The sequence below is a fragment of the Dama dama genome, chromosome X (genome assembly GCF_033118175.1).
Source record: "Dama dama isolate Ldn47 chromosome X, ASM3311817v1, whole genome shotgun sequence".
Taxonomy (NCBI): Eukaryota; Metazoa; Chordata; class Mammalia; order Artiodactyla; family Cervidae; genus Dama; species Dama dama.
This window is the reverse complement of record NC_083714.1, coordinates 85,077,285-85,102,292: the sequence shown is the minus strand read 5'-3', so window position 1 is coordinate 85,102,292 and position 25,008 is coordinate 85,077,285. Positions and strand designations below refer to the sequence as shown.

Here is a 25,008-nt window from a genome sequence, read left to right as displayed (position 1 = left end):
TAGCAATGAAAAACCAACATAGCCAAAAATAAATAAATATAGGCCTAAGACCTTAACAGACATTTCACCAAGGAAGATAAACAGATGGCAAATGAGCAGTTGAAAAGATACTCCACATTATATGTCATCAAAGAAATGCAGATTACAACAGTGAGATACTGCTACACAACTGTTGTTTTAGTTGCTAAGTCGTGTCCGACTTTACAATCCCATAGACTGCAGCCTGTCTGGCTCCTCTGTCCCTGGGATTTCCCAGGAAAGAATACTAGAATGGGTTGCCATTCCCTTCTTCAGGGGATCTTCCTGACCCAAGAATCAAACCCACGTTTTCTGCATTGGCAGGTTAACTCTTTACCACTGAGCTACCTGGGGATTAGAATGGTCAAAATGCAGAACACTGATAATACCAAGTGCTAATGAGGAAGTGGAGCAACAGGAACTTTTGTTCACAGCTCTTGGGAATGCAAAATGGTACAGCAAATGTGGAAGATGGTCTGGAAGTTTCTTACAAAACTTAACATACTATGTGTGTGCTGTGCTTAGTTGCTCAGTCGTATCTGACTCTTGCGACCCCATAGATTGTATGTAACCTGCCAGGCTCCTCTATCCATGGGATTCTCCAGGCAAGAATAGTGGAGTGGGTTGCCATTTCCTTCTCCAGGTGATCATCCCAACCCAGGAATGGAACTCAGGTCTCCTGCACTGCAGGCAGATTCTTTACCGACTGAGCTACAAGGGAAGCCCTTAACATACTATATGATCCAGCAATTGTACTCCTTGGTATTTATGCAAAGGAGTTAAAACTTGTGTCTGCATAAAAACCTGCATACAGGTGTTTCTAACAGTTTTATTCATAACTGCTGAAACTTGGAAGTAACCAAGATTTCTTCAGTACATGAATGAATACACAAAATCTGGTATATCCAGACAATGGGAAATTACTCAGCTCTTAAAAGAAATAAGCTATCAAGCCATGAAAAGACATGGAGGAACTTTACATTCATATTACTAAGTGAAAGAAGTCAATCTGAAAAGTCTACATACTGTATGATTCCAAGTATATGACATTCTGGAAAAGGCAAAACTGTGGAGACAGCAAAAAGATCAGTGATTACCAAGGGTTAGTGTGGAGGGAGGAATTAGTAGAGTATAGAGAATTTTAGGGCAGTGAAAATACTGTTTATGAATACATATTGATGGATACATCTCACTATACATTTGTCCAAATCAACAGAATGTACAAGACCAAGCGTCAACTACAATATAAACTATGCACATTGGGTGATTATGATGTGTTAATGGAGGTTCACCAACTGTAACAAACATACCACTCTGGTGGGGGATGTTGATAATGGAGAGGCTATTCATGTGCAGGGGCATAAGACATAACAGGAAACCTTTGTATCTACCTCTCAATTTTGCTGTGAACCTTAAGCTCCTCAAAGAATAGTTTTAATTAAAAAAAAAACAGGTAAGAGAGGTCATGATTGGTACAGCCAGTAGGTATGGGATACAGGGCACAGGAAAAAGTTAAGTGTTGAACAAGAAGGAGCTTTTCCACTAAGACAAGCAGCAAGAGGTTAAAGACAGGTACCTAGCTCTTACCAAGAGCTACAGTATTACACAACAGTGGGATTCTTGTTCTGAATTAAAGTTACTTGATAAATTGTTCACTTAAAAACAAAGTGGTACTTTTCAAATTATATTTTACCACCAAAAAATATACAAAAGTTTACATGATTTCTGCCCAATTTCCACATTCTAATAAGTTAGTATTGACCAACATATTTCACGTTTAGCTTAACTTCAGCTTTTATTTCACTAACTACTCTAGATCTTACATAAGACAAGTCCTATTTAACTTCTTGCAGTCATTGAAAAAGAGGTATTCCACATTATATATAGTTTACCTATTTCTATTTAACAGAATAACCAAATAGCTTACCATCTGAAATACATCAGAGCCTTCATCAAAATCCACCATAGCAAAAAATATCCTGTTGGTAAATGCACTGGAATATCGCCAGGAGTTTGCAAGGATCTGGAATTCTTCATCAGCTTGCCTGGATGCAATTGGATTTGTAAAGATAACATATAAAACATTTTTAAAAGCAATCTAATGCAAGTCAGGCTCTGTTGATAGGGTTAGGACAAACCTTGGAAAACAGCCACTGTTTTGGCATAAGAGAAATCTTATATCAAGAGTTGGGGATTTCAACAAGAAGTAGTGATTATCTGACTCTGCTTCATACTTTGTGCCTGTTTCTTATCAAAAAGCTCCTTCTAAATTCACTGGAAAAAAATCTAGCTACAATTTTTAATAGGCTAAATTACTTCTAAGAGTTCAAAGACAAAGAATTGAGATTAGTTAAAAACTCAAGCCATATTTTACTTTTACCTGATTTCCCATATGCTTTTAGCTCTAAGATCTGACATTTCTTCATCTGTGATTATCTTTTTTTGGTTTATCTTAAATTTGAATTTAATAGTATCATACATTTTCACTTCATAAATAAGAATCATAATATTAAATTAAGTGAAAAGATGAGTAACAGTATAAGAAAAAATATTTTCACTGAATTCTAATAGACAAGAAAATAGCTTTCCCCCTCAAAATGGAATTTACATGATTGTGAAGTAAACCTTAAAGTTTATTCTACAGTTTCCAATTGTTGTTTGTTGTTTTAGTCGCTAAGTCATGTCCGACTCTTTGCAACTCCATGGACTGTAGCCTACCAGGCTCCTCTGTCCATGAGACTTCCCAGGCAAGATACCAGAGTGCGTAGCCATTTCCTTCTCCAGGATGTGATTATCTTTTAATTCTATCCCTCCACATTTATTTTCATTGCTGTCACCTAAAATTAAATCTTTAATATCTGACATTTGGATATTAAAATTCTTAACTCTACTTTCTCCTCCTCCAATCCTTGAACATTACAATATACATCAATCTTTCTAAATAACCACTTTCTTGATACTCTTCCTCTTCTCAGAAACCATTGTTGCTTTTTTATTACCTTCAGAACACAATCTCCAAGCTCTTTCACTGGTTATTCAAGGTTCTTTATCATCTATTTCCAAATAATGCATCTAGCTTTTACACAACCTTCAGTCAGTTCAGTCGCTCAGTCATGTCCAACTCTTTGTGACCCCATGGACTGCAGCATGCTAGGCCTCCCTGTCCATCACCAACTCCCAGAGTTTACTCAAACTCACGTCCATTGAGTCGGTGATGCCATACAACCATCTCACCCTCTGTCGTCCCCTTCTCCTCCCACCTTCAATCTTTCCCAGCATCAGGGTCTTTTCAAATGAGTCAGTTCTTTGCATCAGGTGGCCAAGGTATTGGAGCTTCAGCTTCAGCATCTGTCCTTTCAATGAATATTCAGGACTGATTTCCTTTAGGATGGACTGGTTTGATCTCCTTGCAGTCCAAGGGACTCTCAAGAGTCTTCTCCAACACCACCATTCAAAAGCATCAATTCTTCGGTACTCAGCTTTCTTTATGGTCCAACTCTCACATCCATACATGACTACTGGAAAAACCACAGCCTTGACTAGACGGACCTTTGTTAGCAAAGTAGTGTCTCTGCCTTCTAATATGCTGTCTAGGTGGGTATTACTCAATCTCAAACAGGATCTCTTAATTCCAGCACTTTACTCCTATCTCTGTACCTTTCCACACATCATTGCTTCTAAACAGAATATCCTACCACCATGTAAATCTGATCCATCTGTCTAGCCCCAGTACAAGTCCTACCTAAGTCCTACCTTCTCTATTAGGCCAAACCTAACCATTCCTGTTATATGTCCTTCCTGAAATTTTGTAGCATTTATTATGTACACAATTCATTTAGTACTTAATCATAAACTGTGTCATACTGACAGATAAATTTTCATATGTGGAACTCATTTCCCTAGCCAGATGATAGGAGTGAACAGCACTCTGGGACCAAGCACTCTTATACTTCTCATCCTAAGAGCACCAACTACATAGTATTATACAAATTACTGTTACTTAATTTTAATTATTTGAATGAGTTTAGGAAAATGTGAGCTAATTTAAAATTTGGTCTTGTAAAAAGATACTATTAAAATCATGAAGAATTCCATTAATTTGCATTTAATGCATAATTATTAAGGACTTGGTTTTCTGACATTTTTGTATACTCATGATTGCCAGTGAGTAAACTGACTGAATTATGAGTAACTGCAGAGTTTAAGTTTATTCATAGTTAACACTTACTATTCTTTTTCCTTCTTCTACCTGCTTTTAATTTATATTCAGCATAAGCCCATCCCTGAAAAAGAAGAATAGCACTCTGGGACCAAATACCTGGCCTATCTCCTACCTCTGGGGAGGAAATCTTTAAGAAGAGTTATAAAGGCTTGGGGAAGCATAACACACTATTCTGAAAGAAGGCTGTCTGTTCCTTCACATGGGCTCAGACTATCAGAATTTGGAAAACCTCCCAAGATTTTACTAGTTTTTCACAAGGTAGCTTTATCATTTCATTTAAAGTGATTTCCCAGACCACACATATGATTTAAAAATATAAGTAAACGAATAACAAAAAGCAAAAGCTATTTTATTTTTTAGTATCCACTATTTTTAATTATCTATAATGTTTTTGTTTAAAGAAATACCTTTTTTCCTAAAAGCATTCAGAAATAGTAAAATCAAATCAAATAAGCATTGTTTGATGAAAGTTTGAGATTAATCTCCATTTCTAAGGTTTGAAATTACTACAAAATAATCTAGAAAAAAGAAATACCTCTACATCATGAATCTTTGTTTTCTAAAAAAGTTCTCCTGTAATTCCAAATTTTGAATATAGTCACCATTATTGTATTAATAAATATCCCTAGCTTTTGGTATACCATTTAAAACACTGGAAACTGTTTCTTCCAAAAATGAAAGAATATTTGTTTTACATAACTTCTGGGACTGTTGTCATAAAACAAGAGCACACAAGTACTACATCAATGCTATTGACATGCATTTATATAACTTGATATCAATTTTTGAAATTTAGATTTTCTGTTATTTCTATGATGGTTACCATGATACTTTATCCTTGCTTTTTGTCCCTCCCCCACTAATATGGACAAAGACTAGGGACTTCCCTGGTGGTCCAGTGCTTGAGAATCTCCCTTCCAATGCAGGGGATGCAGGTTCGACCCCTGGTCAAGGAACTAAGATGCTACATGCTTCAGGGCTACCAAGCCTGCACACCACAAATAGAGAAAAGCCCCAGTGCAGCCAAAATAAATAAATAAACAAAACCTTTTAAAAAAGACTATAAAAGAGTAATACTATTATATTTTAGTGAGAAGGGGATGGCAACCCACTCCAGTATTCTTGCCTGGAGAATCCCCATGGACAGGGGAGCCTGGTGAGCTGCAATTCATGGGGTCACAAAGAGTTGGACATGACTTATCAACTAAACACAGCACATTATGTGTTACTATAGACACGCTAAGAAAGTATACACATTAATTGTTTATGTACCCACTGAACTAATCTCATTCTTCTGAGATTGAAAAATGGTTAAAATCTTTTGAGTTATTTAATTTTTAAAGTGTAGTTGAAAGTTCATACTTGCACACGACACATTGTCTATGAAGTTGGAGAGCAGTGAACATGACAATAACGGAGTAGTTTCTCGGTGGGGCTTTAACAAGACGACGGAACTTGTCTCCATTCATTCTTATTACAGGCCTTTTATTGGTCCATTCCATCAGCTGACTAACCTTTTCAGACAACACCATCTAAAAAAAAAGATAAAGAAAGCATGCCATTAATACCCTCAACTTGGAATTTAAAGTTTCTTTTAACTAGGCAACTGAAAACCAAGACTAATAAGCAGAGGTACATAAAAAATATAAGAGAACTAAAAATGAAAATTGGTACTTGGGCCTGATGATGATAATTATTCTTAAAATTATATTATTTCATGATGAGATTTAAGCATATACTACATTTTTATGTGCATGACTTATTATTTCCTAATAAATAAAATAAGATAAAAATCATAAAAATTTTCATTGGCCAATGATTCCAAAGAAAGTGGGAAGAGCTACTCTATCTAATTTTAAGGCTTATTATACAGCTTCAGTAAGCAAGGCAGGGTTATACTGATAAAAGGATAGATACATATATCAATGGAACAGAAATAAGACCTTGATATAGACCTACACAATTATAGCCAAAGGTACAAAATTAACTCAGCCTTTTCAATAAACGGTACTGAAACAACTGGATATCCATAGTCAAAAATAAGAACCTCAAACTGAACTTCACACCTTATACAAAAATTAATTTAAAAATGGATCACAAAATTAAATGTAAAAATGAAAATCATTAAAAATTAGGAGAAAATATTCAGGATCAATGGGTAGGCAAAGAGCTCTTAGACTTGACAACAAAAGCATGATTCAAAAAAGAAAAAAAAAGATAAACTGGACCTCATCAAACTTAAAAACTTTTGCTCTGTGAAAGACCCTGTAAGGAGGATATGAAGACAAGCTATAGAGTGAGAGAAAATATTTTGAAACTACACACCTAAAACAGATTAGTAGTTTGAATATATTTTAACACCATCAAAATTCAGAAAAACAAACAAAATAGGCAAGACATCAAGAGACTTCTAGATCAAAGATGATCTACAGATGACAAATAAACACACAAAAAGATGTTCAACATCAGTCATTACTGAAATGCAAATTAAGGGCACAATGAGCCATCAATACACATCTGTTACTAAAATAAAATATAGCCACAATACCAAATGCTGGCAAGGATGTAGAGAAACTGGGTCTCTCCTCTACACTGGTGGTAGGAATATACCATGGTACAGTCTTTGAAAAAGAGTTTGGCAGTTTCTTTAAAAAATTAAGCAAGTGACTTGTGAAAGTGAAAGTGAAAATTGCTGAGTCATGTCCGACTCTTTGCAACCCCATGGACTATACTATCCATGGATTTCTCCAGGCCAGAATACTGGAGTGGGTAGCCATTTCCTTCTCCAAGGGATCATCCCAACCCAGGCATCAAACCCAGGTCTCCTGCATTGCAGATGGATTCTTTATCAATTGAGCCACAAGGGAAGCCCAAGAAAACTGGAGTGGGTAGCCTATCCCTTCTCCAGAGGATCTTCCCCACCCCGGAATCAAACCAGGGTCTCCTGCATTGCAGGTGGATTCTTTACCAACTGAGCTATCAGGGAACTAACCATATAATCCAGCAATTGCATTCCCAGACATACATCTCAGAGAAATGAAAATGTATGTCTATACAAAGAAAGAGCTAAATTTTGCTTGTTTCTTTTTATAAGTCAGTCATCATGAGGCAATGGAAAAGAAGCATGGTTAGTCAATGAGAATTTCAGTTGGAAATAAATGCAATCATATTCATTTATCCTTCCTCTCACCTCTACCTTTATGTTCAAACTTTGCAAAAGTAGTAAGAAGGGAAAAGATAAAAAAAGAAGTGCAGAAGACAAGAATCTCAGTGCAGGGTTAATGCTAATTCATGGTTTTGTTCTTCTTTACAAGACAGGGGTATGTTTGTTAATGGTTGGTAAATTGTGGAGTGGTTCACTATTCAGAAGCATCTGACCAATTACATTTCCCATTATTTACACTAAACTTTGGCGAGGGCACTGGCATTCAAACTGTAAAAACAATTCCTTCCCATTAAACTCAATCATCAAGGAACAGATGTTAGGATGTGCCTTTTCACTCTGAAAGTAGATCAGGAATCTAATAGAGAAACAGCACTCTTTGAAAGACAGACGTCACTGTATGCATGCTAAGTCTCTTCAGTATATTAAAAAGCAGAGACATTACTGTGCTGACAGAGGTCCATCTAGTCAAAGCTATGGTTTTTTGAGTTGTCATGTATGGATGTGAGAGTTAAGACCACAAAGAAAGCTGAGCGCTGAAGAATTGATGGTTTTGAACTGTGGTGTTGGAGAAGACTCTTGAGAGTCCCTTGGGCTGCAAGGAGATCAAACCAGTCAATCCTAAAGTAAATCAGTCCTGAATATTCACTGGAAGAATGGATGCTGAAGCTGAAGCTCCAGTGCTTTGGCCACCTGATGGGAAGAACTGACTCATCAGAAAAGACCCTGATGCTGGAAAAGATTGAAGGCAGGAGGAGAGGGGGACGACAGAGAATGAGATGGTTGGATGGCATCACTGACTTGATGGACATGAGTTTGAGAAAGCTCCAGGAGCTGGTGATGGACAGTGAAGCCTGGTGTGCTGCAGTCCATGGGGTGACAAAGAATCGGGGTCACAATTGCTCACAAGACTGAGCAACTGAACTGACTGACCTTTAAAGCATGTCTGTTCTGTACATCTGTGTCTCTTTTTCTGTTTTGCATATAGGGTTATCATATGGTGCACTGGGAAGACCCAGAGGAATCAGGTGGAGAGGGAGGTGGGAGGGGGGATCGGGATGGGGAATACTTGTAAATCCACGGCTGATTCATGTCAATGTATGACAAAAGCCACTAAAATATTGTAAAGTAATTAGCCTCCAACTAATAAAAATAAATGAAAAAAATATGATAATTTATGTCTATAATTACTGGATTAGGAATCTATTCATGATATTTTGGGAAATAAAAAATTAAGTTGTTAAAAAAAAATAAAGCATGTCTGAATTCAACCAATACTGAAAAAAATATTTATTTCCTGAGTACACTTTTATCAACAATAGAGAAAGATAGCATAGAAAGATAGTTTTGCAGCTGGGACTTCCCTGATGGTCCAGTGGTTAAAAATTTGCCTGCCAATGCAGGGGACACAGGTTCGATTTGACCCCTGGTCCAGGAAGATTCCATATGCCATGGGGCAAACCCATGTACCACAACTACTGAAAACTGTGCACCCTAGAGTTCATGCTCCACAAGAGAAGTCACTGCAATGAGAAGCCTGTATACCACAATGAGAGAGTAGTCCCCACTTGTCACAACTAGAGAAGACCCAGTACAGTAAAAAATAAATAAATAAATTTTAATGAAAATACTTTTTTAGCAGATAAAAGATAATTCCAGTAGGAGTCACAAAATGAATATGTCACATGTGGAAAAATGAATATAGTCTTTAACAAGCCCACAGAGAAACAGATACACTCTCAAAAGACTGGTATAACAAATAATTAACAAGACTTGTGGAACAATGAATGATACTAAGGAAACAGGCTGTGAGGGAGGGATAAATTAGGAATTTGAGATTAACATACATATAGTATAAAATAGATAACCAACAAGGACCTACTCTGTAGCACAAGGAACTATCCTCAATATTTTGTAATAACCTACAAGGGAAAATAATCTGAAAAAGAATACTGTGTGTGTGTATATATATATATATATATATATATATATATATATAACTGAATCACTGTGCTGTACACCTAAAACTAACACAACATTGTAAATCGACTATACTTCAATTTTTTTAAAAAAGGAAACAGGTTGGTGGTAAAGACAGTGGAAGAGAGTGAAACAGAAGGCAGACAGGATAAGGAACAAGTGGTGGAGTCTAGCTCAACAATAGAATTAGTTACAAAAAATTATCAAGAACAGGATATTTGATTTAAAATAAGGCTGCATAGATTAAACTCAGTTTTTCAAAACAAATGAATTGTTATTTGATACAGAATTAATGATACTCTTAGCTGAGAGAACAATATTAGTTCACAGTTTAAAAATATGCATTCAATATTCTAAAGCAGTCATCAATTTCTTTATATTTCAAATTAAATTTGACAGTTACCAGCAAATTGAAACATAATTTGGCTATTTTATTATCTTTAACTACAGATTCTATTTGGAGCTATTTTAGAAAAGAAAAAGTAAAGCAACAGCAGATATAGTTTCATATAGTCTGTCTATCTCTATTCAGTCATATAAATACATGACCATTCCAATAAAAAAAAAATGTGCTTTGAATTAGCGATAAACAGGTGGAGTCTTCTTAAACAAAGTCTCAAATAGGTCTGTGTAAAATTTTGTGATATTCCTCTTTCTGTTTATTAACAGACTGGAGAGACCAGATATCTGGCTTTACAATCCCTAAGTAATTTACCAAGTAGAAGAGATTAGTTCAAAGGAATTACAAACACTTTAAAACTCTGAAGAACTACACAAGAAAGGTCTTAATGACCCACATAACCACGATGGTGTGGTCACTCACCTTGAGATGGATAACCTGGAGTGTGAAGTCAAGTAGGCCTTAGGAAGCATTAGTACAAACAAAGCTAGTGGAGGTGATGGAATTCCAGCTGAGCTATTTCAAATCCTAAAAGATGATCCTGTCAAAGTGCTGCACTCAATATGTCAGCAAATTTGGGAAACTCAGCAGTGGTCACAGGACTAGAAAAGTTCAGTTTCCATTCTAATCCCAAAGAAGGACAATGCCAAAGGATGTTCCAACTAGCATACAATTGTACTCATTTCACATGCTAGCAAGGTAATACTCAAAATCATTCAAGCTAGGCTTCAACAGTAGGTGAACTGAGAACTTCCAGATGTATAAGTTAGGTTTAAAAAAGGCAGAGGAACCAGAGATCAAATTGCCAACATTCGTTGGATCATAGAGAAAGCAAAGGAATTCCAGAAAAACATCTAGTTCCGCTTCACTGACTACACTAAAGCCTCTGACTGTATGGATCATATCATAACAAACTGTGGAAAATTCTTCAAGAGATAGGAATACCAGACCACTTTACCTGTCTCCTGAGAAACCTGTATGCTGGTCAAGAAGCAACAGTTAGAACCAGACATGGAAAAACTGACTATTTCAAAATTGAAAAAGGAGTTTGTCAAGGCTGTATATTGTCACCCTGCTTATTTAACTTATATGCAGAGTACATCATGCCAAATGCTGGACTAGATTAATCACAAGCTGTAATCAAGACTGCCAGAAGAAATGTCAACAACGTCAGATATGCAGATGATACCACCCTAATGGCAGAAAGCAAAGAGGAGCTAAAGAGCCTCTTGATGAGGGTAAAAGAAGAGTGAAAAAGCTGGATTGAAACTCAACATTAAAAAATTAAGATCATGGCAACTGGCCCCATCACTTCATGGCAAATAGAAGGGGAAAAGTGGAGGCAGTGACAGATTTTATTTTCTTTGGCTCTCAAATCACTGCAGATGGTGACTGCCACCATGAAATTAAAAGATGCTTGCTCCTTAGAAAGAAGGTTACGAAAAACCTAGACAGTATTAAGAAGCAGAGACATCACTTTGCCAACAAAGGTCCATCTGGTCAAAGCTATGTTTTTTTTCCAGTAGTCGTGTATGGTTGTGAGAGTTGGTCTGTAAAGAAGGCTGAGTGCCAAAGAATTGATGCTTTTGAACTGTGGTGCTGGGGAAGACTCTTGAGAGTCCCTTGGATTGCAAGGAGATCAAACCAGTCAATCCTATAGGAAATCAGTCCTGAATATTCATTGGAAGGACTGGTGCCAAAGCTGAAACTCCAATACTTTTGCCAACTGATGCAAAGAGCTGACTCACTGGAAGAAACCCTGATGCTGGGAAAGACTGAAGTCAAAAGGAAAAGAGGGCAACAGAGGATAAGATGGTTAGATAGCATCACCAACTCAATAGACATTAATTTGAACAAACTCCGGGAGATAGTGGAGGACAGAGAAGCCTGGCATGCTGCAGTCCGTGGGTTCCCAAAGAGTCAGACATAACTCATCGACTGAACAACAACAACAAAATGGGATTATCACCTCAAAGCACTGCTTAATACAGAGGCAATTAATTACTTTCTGAGTTCATTTTTCAAAAATAAACTGAAGACAGATCACAACAAAATATGAACTAGTTTTAAACTTTTACAAAAAAGCAGATAAACATAGCTTGCAGCATGATAATTAAAAGTTATAATCCTTATTACAATGATCTAACCTTTAAAAATTTAATATGTCTTAAGGTAAGCCTATCTTGAATGGGTTTTATTGAGAAAATAGAAGCTACTATTTGGAATGCCTTCCATGTATGTGTCAGGCAGCAACTTCTCTCCTTACAGAATGAATATTCAATTCAATGGGAGGGTTCCCTGGTGGCTCAGACAAGTAAAGAATCTGCCTGCAATGCAGGAGACCCAGATTCCATCCCTGGGTTGAGAAGATCCCCTGGAGAAGGAAATGGCTACCCACCACTCCAGTATTGCCTGGTGAATTCCATGGACGGAGGAGCCTGGCGGGTTACAGTCCATGGGGTCACAAATCCTTACAACAACACAATTAGGTTAAATACTCTATTTTTATTTCATTTAAATGTTGAGTAAACAAGATCAGAGAGGTTAAGTAACTTGAACAAAGTGTCACAGTTAGTAAGACACAAAGCTAGGATTCAAACAGATCATTCTAAATCAAGCAATAGCAGCATTACTAACATGTTGGACCAGGTAATTCTTTGTTGTGGGGAGCTGTCTGGCACATTGCTTATTAAGCAGCATCCCTGACCTCTGCCTGTTAGATGCCTGTACCATCACCAGCTGCCACCAACCAAAAATATCTCCAGACATTGCCAGGTAATCCTTGGGAAGTAAAATTCTCCACTCCCTCATTGAGAAACATTGTTCTAAACTGAAAAGGATTTTAACAGCTCAACTCAAGCTTTTATAATTTTATTATGTATTCAAAAATATTTTTATTAATTACTGATCAGAACACAACGTAAAAGAAAGATTTGGTAATAAAAGTAAGTAAAAACTTCCTGGAGCAAGCCCTTAGCACGACAGATAATAAACTTCCTAGGCCTGTGTTTCTCAAAGTGTGGCTAATGTAAAGGAGCCTATTAAAAGTGCAGACTTCTAGGTTTCATCCTCCAGTAAATCTGATTCAGTAGATCTACATAAGCCCCACTCAAAGGATGCTGATTAGCAGGCTAGCTGATATAAAAGACCTAGCAGTATGCCTGAGTAAGACATATGTCTGTAACGTGCTGAGTTTCCTGTCTCGTTTGGTGGGCCAAAAACACAGATGTTTTTCCATGAACCCAATAGGAATTGAGTGTTATAAATCCATTCACTTAGTTCTAAGAAACTGCTTGGTGAGCAGGCCCCTGAATTTTGTCGGGTTTATCAGTTACTGCTCCTGGCTACTTCTGTGGTTAAGACAGCACTACCATCAATCATTGACACTGAGGCTTTTATTTGACAACAAGGCATCACCCATATAGTGAATGCTTTAAACATGGAAGGGAAAAATAAATAAATAAATAAACATGGAAGGGGAGAGGAAGTTATGCTAAACCCTGACTCACCAAGTAGTAGCAAATGGCAGGAGAGCTTTGGTACTCCCAGGGGAGACTATATACATATATAAGAGGCCTTGCTACCTGAATATGAACGGACCTTGATCCTCACATGTCAGTAAGATGGCAGAAGAAGGTGTTAGTGATGTCTAAGACTGTATACCACCTGTCATCAGACTGTGTAATGGATTTACCTGCAGTCACAATGTCTGGGAGCAACAATTGCAATCAGCTGGTAATAAGCTGCTATAAGACTTCAGTTCCTATTAGTCTTTTCTTTAACTGGCATTAAGGGCTGAGATAGTACATCACTTACCATCTCTGATGCCTTTAAGTCTTTAATCAAGGCTGTGATTTCCCATTTTCTTTCTGGGGGAGGGGGCGGTTCTTTAGCTTCTGGTGGATTCCAAGAATATGGAGTTTTAACATGTACCCAAAGTGATTCTGTACGCATTGAAGTTTCAGTACTGCTGTTCTACATTTTAATTCTTATGAGCAATTCATCAAGACAGTAAGGTACTGGCACAAAGAAAGAAATATAGATCAGTGGAACAAAATAGAAAGCCCAGAGATAAATCCACACACCTATGGACACCTTATCTTTGACATAGGAGGCAAGAATATACAATGGAGAGAAGACAATCTGTTTAACAAGTGGTGCTGGGAAAATTGGTCAACCACTTGTAAAAGAATGAAACTAGAACACTTTCTAACACCATACACAAAAATAAACTCAAAATGGATTAAAGATCTAAATGTAAGACCAGAAACTATAAAACTCCTAGAGGAAAACACAGGCAAAACACTGACATAAATCACAGCAGGATCCTCTATGACCCACCTCCCAGAATATTGGAAATAAAAGCAAAAATAAACAAATGGGACCTAATAAACTTAAAAGCTTTTGCACAACAAAGGAAACTATAAGCAAGGTGAAAAGACAGCCTTCAGAATTGGACAAAATAATAGCAAACGAAGCAACTGACAAAGAATTAATCTCAAAAATATACCAGCAACTCCTGCAGCCCAATTCCAGAAAAATAAACGACCCAATCAAAAAATGGGCCAAAGAACTAAACAGACATTTCTCCAAAGATGACATACAGACGGCTAACAAACACATGAAAAGATGCTCAACAGCACTCATTATCAGAGAAATGCAAATCAAAACCACAATGAGGTAGTCAGAATGGCTGCTATCCAAAAGTCTACAAGCAATAAATGCTGGTAGGGTGTGGAGAAAAGGGAACCCTCATACACTGTTGGTGGGAATGCAAACTAGTAAGCCACTACAGAGAACAGTGTGGAGATTCCTTAAAAAACTGGAAATAGAACTGCCATATGACCCAGCAATCCCACTGCGGGGAATACACACAAAGGAAACCAGAATTGAAAGAGACACGTGTACCCCAATGTTCATCGTAGCACTGTTTATAACAGTCAGGACATGGAAGCAACCTAGATGTCCATCAGCAGACAAATGGATAAGAAAGCTGTGGTACCTATACACAGTGGAATATTACTCAGCCATTAAAAAGAATACATTTGAATCAATTCTAATGAGGTGGATGAAACTGGAGCCTATTATATAGAGTGATACAGTACACTCACACATATATATGGAATTTAGAAAGATGGTAATGATAACCCTATATGCGAGATAGCAAAAGAGACACAGATGTATAGAACAGTGTTTTGGACTCTGTGGGAGAGGGCGAGGGTGGGATGATTTGGGAGAATGGCATTGAAACATGTATATTATCATATGTGAAATGAATCGCCAGTCCAGGTTCAATGCATGAGACAGGGTGCTCAGGGCTGGTGCACTGGGATGACCCGGAGGGAGGGGATGGGGAGGGAGGTGGGAGGGGGGTTCAGGATGGGGAACACATGTACACCCGTGGCAGATTCATGTCAATGTATGGCAAAACCACTACAATATTGTAAAGTAATTAGCCTCCAATTAAAATAAATAAATTTATATTTTATTTTTTTTTGTTTTGTTTATTTTTTTCCTGCTCTTTCCAATCTTTACTGCTTTGGAATGACTTTTTTTTTTTTGCCATACACTGACATGAATCAGCCATAGATTAACATGTATAAATTTATATTAAAAAAATTCTTATGAGCAATGATCCCATGTTATATAATTTTTATGCAATTATATATACAAATTAAATAAGCATTAAGCAATTTAAGGAATAATAGGAAATTTAAGGAACAATAGGAAAAAATACACCATTCCTAAAAATAAACCTCCACATGATGTTTCTGAAATGATTGAAGAATGTGATATAGTCAAGATAACTCAAATATAACACATATAAGGCCTTAATAATTCCTAGACACTTCTTTTACTACTCCCCTCATCTTTTTTGATTTTATAAAAGAATATCTCTTTTTTTAATATTTGAGTTAAAAGTTTTCTTCATTGGAGTAAATCTCTAGTAATGAAGAAACTTCTTCCTTAGGGGTGCCTCTCATCCATTGTTAAGAGCCCTTTGTTTGTTACTGAAAGCTATGGCTCAGAAACAAAAATTTCGTTTTCCTATAGCCTCTACATTAAGTCCCACTAATCACTCTCTAGATATTCCTTTATCTTTCAAAGTCATAATAATCAAAAGTAAACGGTTAAGGGGCTTTCCTGGTGGCTCAGTGGTAAAGAATTCATCCTGCCAATGCAGGAGGCACGGGTTTGATCTCTGGCTGGGGAAGATCCCACATGCCAGGAAGCACCTAAGCCTGTGCACCAGTTATTGAGCTTGTGCTCTAGAGTCCAGGAGCTGTAACTACTGAGTCCACTTGCCACAACTACTGAAGCCTGCTCACCCTAGAGCCTGTGCTCTGTAATGCGAAGCCACTGCAATGACAAGCCCACACAGCACAACTAGAGAGTATCCCCCACTCTCCACAGTTTGAGAAAAAGTCCAGGCAGCAACAGACTCAGTACAGCAAAAAAAAAAAAAAAAGAAAGAAAGAAATACACACAAACACACACATATATATATATATATATTTAAAACATAAACAGTTAAAATGTCACCTGGGCCCTTCAGGTCCTTCTACTTACTATTTAATACTTTAGAGTCATTAGTAAGAAACTCACTTTCCAAGAATGATAGTACATGAAGGTAAGAGATTTATCAACCGAACTCAGCAACTCAAAGTAGTAATTGATTTGGAACCAACTCTATTTCAAATACTTTTCCCACTAATTGTTTTAAAAAAACATTTGAGAAAATATATCCATCCAGTTTTAAAATTTGCACTGGATCTATTTATTCAAAACAAAAGTTTACTATGAAAAAACATTAGATTTGTTTCTCCCCTTCTTGGAGTACATTACTTTCAAGTACTCAAATAAACAGAAAAGTGATAATATTCACAACCAAAATATAATACCAACAAAGTTAAGTAAGCTTAAAGTCTTTCTCTCCTCTTGAAATTTGTAAATTAGTATGGCCACAAAATAATCCCACTAACAGGAAGTCAATTAATACCTCTAATCCTGTTAGTAATAATCAAGTATGATGAAACTTTTAGGAGTATAAGAAATTGCAGTGACAACAGGTTAATTTTATTCTACTTCCTTGCATAATATCTCAATTAGCTCTAGCAAAGTAGATTAAGCTTTAACAATCACAAATTCTCATATCACTGAATATCACTTATCAAAGATGGCATATAATAATTCACTATCATTTAAATTCTGATCCTGCCATTAAGATTACTTTTAAATTTCAGAATAAAGCTAAGCATCACTGGTCTGAATTCCTCTAATATGCACATCCTTTTTACTCAAAACTTACTTCATTGTATCTGTGTTCTAGACCATCAGGGTTTACTCATAAAAATTCTTGATTTTTAGCTTTCCTAATAATCCACTAGTCTACAAATGTTAGTTTAAAAAACTCCTGGTTAAGGAATAAATTTCCAATTCTATCCTTAAATTAAGAGTGAGACTGAACAGATCTGGAAACATATTTGGCAGGAGAAAGGCAGTGAACAGAGAAGACAGTATTTGTAATCCTTAAATGCTATCTGCTCCATTCTCGGTTTACATATTTCCTGGATAGAGCTAAAATATTCCACTAGATGTTTTATTTTTGGAGGATGTCTCAATTTGCTTGTTTTGCAATAATATTGAGCCTTTGGTTCTTGGTAATAAGGTATTTTCTAAGTAATTGCTGGGATTTTGTGCATGTGACACTTTTATGTATCAGTTCTCAAAGCAATGTCAGAGAATATAGAAGTTTTTTCAGTATTGCCTGCCTTGTCAAAATATGCAGATAATTTTATTTTCTGAATACTCTTCATAAAATCTTGACACAAAAAGATCAATTGAAAAATATTTTATATTGGGATTTCCCTGGTGGTTCAGTGATTAAGAATACACCTGCAATGCAGGGGATGTGGGTTCGATCCCTGATTGGGGAACTAAGATCCTACATGCTGTGGAGCAACTGGCCCCATGCGTCGCAACTACTGAGCCAGCTCCCACAACTAGAGTCCATTTGCCTCAATGAAAGATCCCACATAACGCAATGGAGATCCCACAGGCCACAACTAAGACCAACACAGCCAAATAAATTTTAAAAAATGTATACTGCAGAGGAACACAATATTATTTTATTTTCTAATATTCATCTAATGTCTTCTACATGCCAGATATTACATTAGGCACTTTACAGGCCCCATCTCCTTTAATTTTCACAATATGAAAATAAATAGGCATTTTCCCATTCTACTGATAAGGAAAATGAGACTCAGAGTAACTGGCTAAAGATCACTTGGATTACATTAACATACATGCTATTTAAAATTTTACACAATATTTTGAAAACTGAGAAAAGAGGGAAAACTATCTGCCATCCTAGCATTATTAAGACCATTTTTTAATGTTTCTGTATGCTTTGTGCATTCACTCTTTTCCAGGGAATTCCCTGGCAGCCCGTAGGTTTGGATTCAGTGCTTTCACTCATGGGGCCCAGGTTCGATCCCTGGCCAGGGAACTAAGATCCCACATGACTTGCAGCCAGTATAGGGAGGAGCTTGAATTGAGATGAGTCTGCGAAGAAACAGATTATATAAGTTCTTTTGTACTTTGCAAAATACATTTTTCTAACCTTTTGGTTTTCAGTTTTTCTCCTTAGCATCTCTGGCAACACTATGAAGGATGAGTTCAAGGATGATCAGTTAGACAGTTATGGCAATAAATTTGCAAGAGCAATAACAGTCTTGAACAGTGGGCATGGTGAGAGGAGAGTTAGAATCTGATTCCTTAAAAAATTTTATTGAGATAAAATTCACATAACATAAAACCTACCATGTTAACAATTTTAAAGTGCACAATTCATTGCTGATCCCTTTTAAATGTATTTTATCCCCTGCTAGGCTCTTCTGCTCCTAGTTTAGTGGGAGGTTAAATGAATAAATAATTTAACTAGTAGAAATACTGGTTATTAAAAATCTACACTTTTTTACTTAAAAAGGGTAAGTAGTGGTTGTAGAAATGTAGACAATACCAGCATACAAGGTAAAAAGTTAGTCTTCCCCTAATGAACAATCCCAACTATCCAGAGTAGCCACTGTTCTATATTCTTACAAAGCTTTCTTTCTATGTATACATAACTTGTAGTTTTTTTTTTTAACATAAAAGGTCTCCAGAATATAAAACTATGTATTGCTCTACATTTTGTTTTCCATGTAAAAAATGGCTTGGAATCCTCCTTAAAAAGCCCATCAATTTCTAGCTCCAGTATAAGAGCTTGCTCATTTTGTACACTTTGTATATTGTATATTTTTAACTTCACTTTTTGCCAATCTAATAAGTAACTCGTTTTAATATGCTACCTTTTTTATGGCATAGGACAAATATTCAGCAACAGAGAAGGCAGGTTCTTTTAAAATTCAGCTCAAGTTGACAAGCATCTGAGCCGATTAAATGGCATTTTAAAAGTGCATGTGAAATGAGGGGTCCAATACCTGGGTGGGGAAGATCCCCTGGAGGAGGGCATGGCAGCCCACTCCAGTATTCCTGCCTGGAGAATTCCACGGACAGAGGAGCCTGGTGGGCTACAGTCCATGGGGTCACAAAGAGTTGGACACGACTAAAGCAACTTAGCAGGCACGCACACACAGGTATTGTGTACAAAAGGAAGCATAAAATGTACAGGAAATAGCATAAGACTAACCAAAGATCTTAGTCTTTGTTCTTCAACGGTTAATCATGTAAGCTTAGGCCTTAGGTTTCCTCATTTCTAAAATTAGAGTGCATAAACAATTGCTAGTAATTTGTAAAGCTCTTAAGAGCAAACAGCTCTAAGTCACAAATGTTTCAAACCAATAATGTTAAAAATCCTCACCTTGGATTGCTTAACAGTGAGTAAAGAACATTGTATCTCCTCCACTTGTCAAAGCCAGTAAATTCCACAAGGAGGGACCTTAGTTTTGTTCACTTATGTATACTAAGTTCCCAGAACAATGGCTGGCGCGCTTGATATTTGGTAAATGGTTGAAAATGGCTTAAGAACTTCACTCCGGTAAAGAAAGCTGAGCGCATAAAAATTGATGCTTTTGAACTGTGGTTTTGGAGAAGACTCTTGAGAGTCCCTTGGACGGTAAGGAGATCCAACCAGTTCATCCTAAAAGAAATTAGTCCTGAATATTGGAAGGTCTGATGCTAAAGCTGAAACTCCAATACTTTTGCCACCTGATGCGAAGAACTGACTCAGTGGAAAAGATCCTGATGCTGGGAAAGATTGAAGGCAGGAGGAAAAGGGGACAACAAAGGATGAGATGGTTGGATGGCATCACCAAATCTATGAACATGAGTTTGAGTAAGCTCCAGGAGTTGGTGATGGACAGGGAAGCCTGGCATGCTGCAGTCTATGGGGTCACAAAGAGTCGGACAGGACTGAGCGACTGAACTGAAATTGCTTTCAATTAATTTTTTGGACAATGAAAAAATTTGACATAGCTCCGCTCTTCTGTTTAATCCTCTCATTCCTGAAGTGAAAATGCTACATAATATATAGTTCTTACATGTCTAAAATGAAGTCACATCTATTGACAGCAGAGTCAGATATTCTACCCCTTGAACCTAAAGTCGAACTTCCCTCCACCACCTGATGGGACCCATATTCAAAGAAGTGTCAAAATTCGTAGCTTTGTTTATCCACAGGCCTACAGAAGCCAGGCTGTCACCTACTCCGCCCCGCTCTCAGACTCGACAATCCCAGAAGGCAAAGTGTTACGGTTTCTTCTCTTGCGAACCCCACAATTCTAAAAACGGCAGAACTGAAGCCACCAAAGACACAGAACTGGCGGGGAAAGGGATTGGGAAGAACCAGATTCTCTCAAGCCCCTCTCGTTCGGAAAAGCCCATGTTGCTGGAAACAGCGTCCTCACCTCCTTCTTTCTCTGGGCAGAGGCTGAGGGAACCCCGAAAACGAGCAGCAGTGCCACCGCCATGATTGCAGAGACATACCAACGCCACCAACGCGCTGCCATGTTAGCCTTCTCTCCCGCCTAGAAGGGAAACTTTCCTAGGGCTGGGTCTGAGGGTTGGTTGGGCGTGAGAACAGGCAAACCAGCCCCCTTTCCCCTTCTCATTGGCCCAGCTCAGCCCTGTCGGTAGTCCCCGCACAAAACGTCACGACGCTGTACTGCCAAACGCCCGCTAAAAGACGGCTCTCTTCTAATTGGTCTCCGTTAGCCAATACAAAAACGATAATCTGGAGGTTTTACATTGGTCCGCTAAGGGTGATGGACCACCCCTTTCATTAAACGTAAAGATGGCGGGTGTAGGCTCTTGAGACGCGCTTGCGCAGTTGTGAAGCATTGCGGCTTTTCCGTGTTGGAGATAAAACAGGATCTTTTCTCCTCAGTTTCTTCTAGAAGTCTTTGAAATCGACCGGACTTCACTGGTAGTCCAGTGGTTAAGAATCCGCCTGCCAATCCAGGGGACATGGTTTGATCTTACCCCGTCTGGGAATATTCCACATACTGCGAGGGCAGCTAAGCCCCAGGCCACAACTACTGAGCCAGCGGGCCCTAGAGTCCGTGCTCCAGAGCAAGAGAGGCCACCATAATGAGAAACCCGGCATTGCAATTAGAGAGTAGCCCCGCTCCCCTCAACCAGAGAAAGCGCCCGACATCCCCGCCTCTTTCACCACCCCCGCCCAGAGAGGCAGACACAAAGACTCAGCCTAGCCAAAAATAAAGAAAAAACTAAATTAATTTCAAAAAGAGAAACCCACCTCTTTCATGTACTATTCTAGAAAATTTTTGCCCAGCCATATAATTGATGACACCAATCCCAAGCCCGTCATTTGGCCTCCAAAGTGTTTCAAATCCAAAAAAGGTAAAAAAAGCAAGAAAGGGAAAACAATATTGCTGAAGGAGATTTTTTTTAAGACGGTGCCACGTGTGCTGAACAGAGCAGATGTCAAAAGTTATTTTCTAAAGTGCTTATTCATGGCAATATTTTAGATGTATGAGGCAGGCACCAACAAGGAGTTAAATTTTGATTATAGACAACAAATGCTTTTTTTTTTTTACTTGTCATTAGTTTGTTTGAGGGGTGGATGCCACACTAAGGTTGTAAGAAAGCACTTAGGTCTTTTTAAAGTTTTTGTGTCATAATCGGTTGTCTTAAATATCCAAATCCCTTTTCTAAAAAATAACAAATATCCTACATAGCAGAACTTTCCATTTATTTGGCCCAGTTCTGTTTATCATAGTGAGTTGTAAAACTGGAATGATTTTATTGAAGAAGAATAATATATTCGAGAGGAAAACCACCAACAAAATCAATCGCCTGTAATTTGGATTTATTTTCATGCTTTGGAATATCATATGACCATTCTTTTAGGCCCTGGTGGGACATACACACACACAGAGGAAAATAATTTCATTAAGCTGGAGAGACAAAGAGATGGGCATGAAAGGGAAAAGAGCTGGTTCTGAAGAGATTTCATTTGATATAGAGAGGTGAAAAAAAATTAAAACGTTAAGAGACATTCATAATGTGAAAAATACAAAAAAAAACACTTGGACATGCCATATCATTCCATTTATGTGACATTCTAGGAAGTGAACAGATCAGTAGCTATCAGGGACTGGAGGTGGGAGAGGGATTGACTACAAAAGGGCCACACAAGGAGATTTTTTGTGAGGGTGCAACCTTTCTCTCCTTAATTGTTGGAGTGGTTACATACTGTTTGCATTTGTCAGAACTCAGACTATTACACTAAAAAAAGAGTGACATTTACTGCATATAAGTTTAACAAATAAAAAATTAAGGTTTTTAAGTACACAGAGAAATCTCAACTATCATTTTGGCAAAGTTCTATATGTGCTGTCATTGAGTCTATGAGGAAACAGGCACCCTCAATCATTGCTGGTAGCAATGCAAAATGGAGGATAACTTAACAATATCTAATACATTTATCTTTTGATTCAGCAATCCCACTTTTGGGGATCTACTACAATAATAAGAAGATATATGTGCACAAAATTATTCATTTCAGCGCTATTTGTAATTGAAATATTCTCAAAACCACTTAAATGTTCAAATGTAGGAGAGTGACTATAGAACATAAATACCTTGGAGTTTTTCGCAACTGTAAGGAAAAGAAATGAGGAAGAACTGTGTAAATGATATGGATTTTCAAGATCTATTGTTAAAGTGAAAAAGCCCAATGCAAAAGTATGTACATGTTATGCTACATGTGTATGAAATAGAAGATGAAATAAGAAAGTATATACAATGTTTAACCATTTTCACAAAAGAAAACACAGAAAGCTTAAATCAGAAACTAATGAAATTGGTTTCCTACAGGAGTTGGAGGAAATGGAGTGGAACAGTTAAGGAAGGGAATGACGCTTCTCTAAGTATACCAGTTTGTAGTTTTGACTTTTGGAATAATGTTAATGTTTTTAAAATAAAATATAAGAGCAAATCATGTGGTTTTGCAAGATGAAAAAAGTTCTGGAGACGAATGGTAGTGATAGTTATACAACAATCTGAATGTACTTAATACCACTGAACTGTATCCTTTAAAAAAGTTAAAAGGGTAAATTTTATGTAATGTATATTTTACTACAATTAAAAATAAGTTAAACATTTAAAAATCACATCAGTAAGAAAGGGTTAAAAAACTGAAATTAAATACAAAACAGAAAAAAGAGAGTACAACTCTACTTCAAAAGAAAAACAACTGCACTAAAGAAAATAGAACTAATCTGAATAATTTGTGAACACACTACTTTGACTATATACTATTAGTCTAAAGAAAAAAAATAACTGCAAGCAAATCTTAAACTCTACTAAGTAGATTTGTTTTTCATAGTGATATGACAAATCTGGAAATATATATAATGTAATATGTAAAAACATTGACGTTGAGAGCTAGGATTCTCACTGTGTAAGAAGGGAGATACAAATATGAAATAAGGAAAAGTGAAAAAGAATTTCTGGGGATTGGACTGGAATTGGCAGTATTTGCATAAATTTATCATTCATAACATATATTTCTAGCTCTATTCACTGAAATGACTAGAAGCAATGACACTCCAATACAAATGAGCAAACCTAATGCCAAATGTAGGTTGATAAATGCCATCCCTAAAAGAAATCAAGGCTCCTTAGGAAAATATATTCCAGTGCTGGGGTAAAGAAAGTACAAGATAAGCCTTGTGTCAGAAAATAAAGAACTCCTCAAAAAAGAAAATGATGGAGACCTAAAAAAAAAGACATATAAGCCTTACTATAGGTAAGCTTATTCTCTCCATTTTACATATGAAGGAAGTGAGTACAGTATCAAGATTAAGCAATTTTAAGCAATACGTCTTATGTAAGTCAGAAGGAAATCCTACTGACTACATCTGAGACTACTGAGCCTTAAAACAAATGATGATAGCAATAGATTATAACCTTTGGAATCCATGAATCCACACTGATGAGAAGCAAATAAATAGGGTAGAAGATAAAATTTCTCCTTACAAGAGAATACCTGGTGTTAAATATGGAAGGAATGATAGAGTTAGAAAAATCATCATTTTGCAACTTTCATACTAATAATTCTTTTAGGCAAAAATCATCAGTTCAGGTGAGTTCAGTCACTCAGTCGTGTCCAACTTTTTGTGACCCAGTGGACTGCAGCACACCAGGCTTCCCTGTCAATCCCAACTCCTGAAGCTTGCTCAAACTCATGTCCATCGAGTCAGTGATGCCATCCAACCATCTCATCCTCTGTCGACCCCTTCTCCTCCCGCCTTCAAGCTTTCCCAGCATCAGGGTCTTTTCCAATGAGCCAGTTTTTCACATCAGGTGGCCAAAGCACTGGAGTTTCAGCTTCAGCATCAGTCCTTCCAATGTATATTCAGAACTGATTTCCTTTAGGATTGACTGGTTTGATCTCCTTGCACTGCAAGGGACTCTGAAGAGTCTTCTCCAACACCACAGTTCAAAAGCATCACTTCTTCGGCACTCAGCTTTCTTTATAGTCCAACTCTCACATCCATACATGACTACTGGAAAAACCATAGCTTTGACTAGACAGACCTTGGTTGGCAAAGTAATCTTCTGCTTTTTAGTATGCTGTGTCTAAGTTGGTCATAGCTTTTCTTCCAAGGAGCAAGCGTCTCTTAATTTCATGGCTGCAGTAACCATCTGCAGTGATTTTGGAGCCCAAGAAAATAAAGTCTCTCACTGTTTCCG

The 25,008-nt window shown here is 37.3% G+C and overlaps 1 protein-coding gene across 1 annotated transcript in view; it reads right to left on the bottom strand.

Moving 5' to 3' along the window:
• MAGT1 (magnesium transporter 1) overlaps positions 1-20,852 on the bottom strand; it is a 46,440-nt gene extending 25,588 nt beyond the window's left edge. Inside the window, exons 1-3 of the mRNA XM_061137384.1 lie at positions 20,694-20,852; positions 5,603-5,772; positions 1,946-2,063 (exon numbers count right to left, since the gene is read on the bottom strand). Coding sequence (XP_060993367.1) covers positions 1,946-2,063; positions 5,603-5,772; positions 20,694-20,795 — 390 coding nt within the window. The 5' untranslated portion in view covers positions 20,796-20,852. The remainder of the gene's footprint in view (positions 1-1,945; positions 2,064-5,602; positions 5,773-20,693) is intronic.
• Between the last annotated feature and the right edge of the window lie 4,156 nt (positions 20,853-25,008).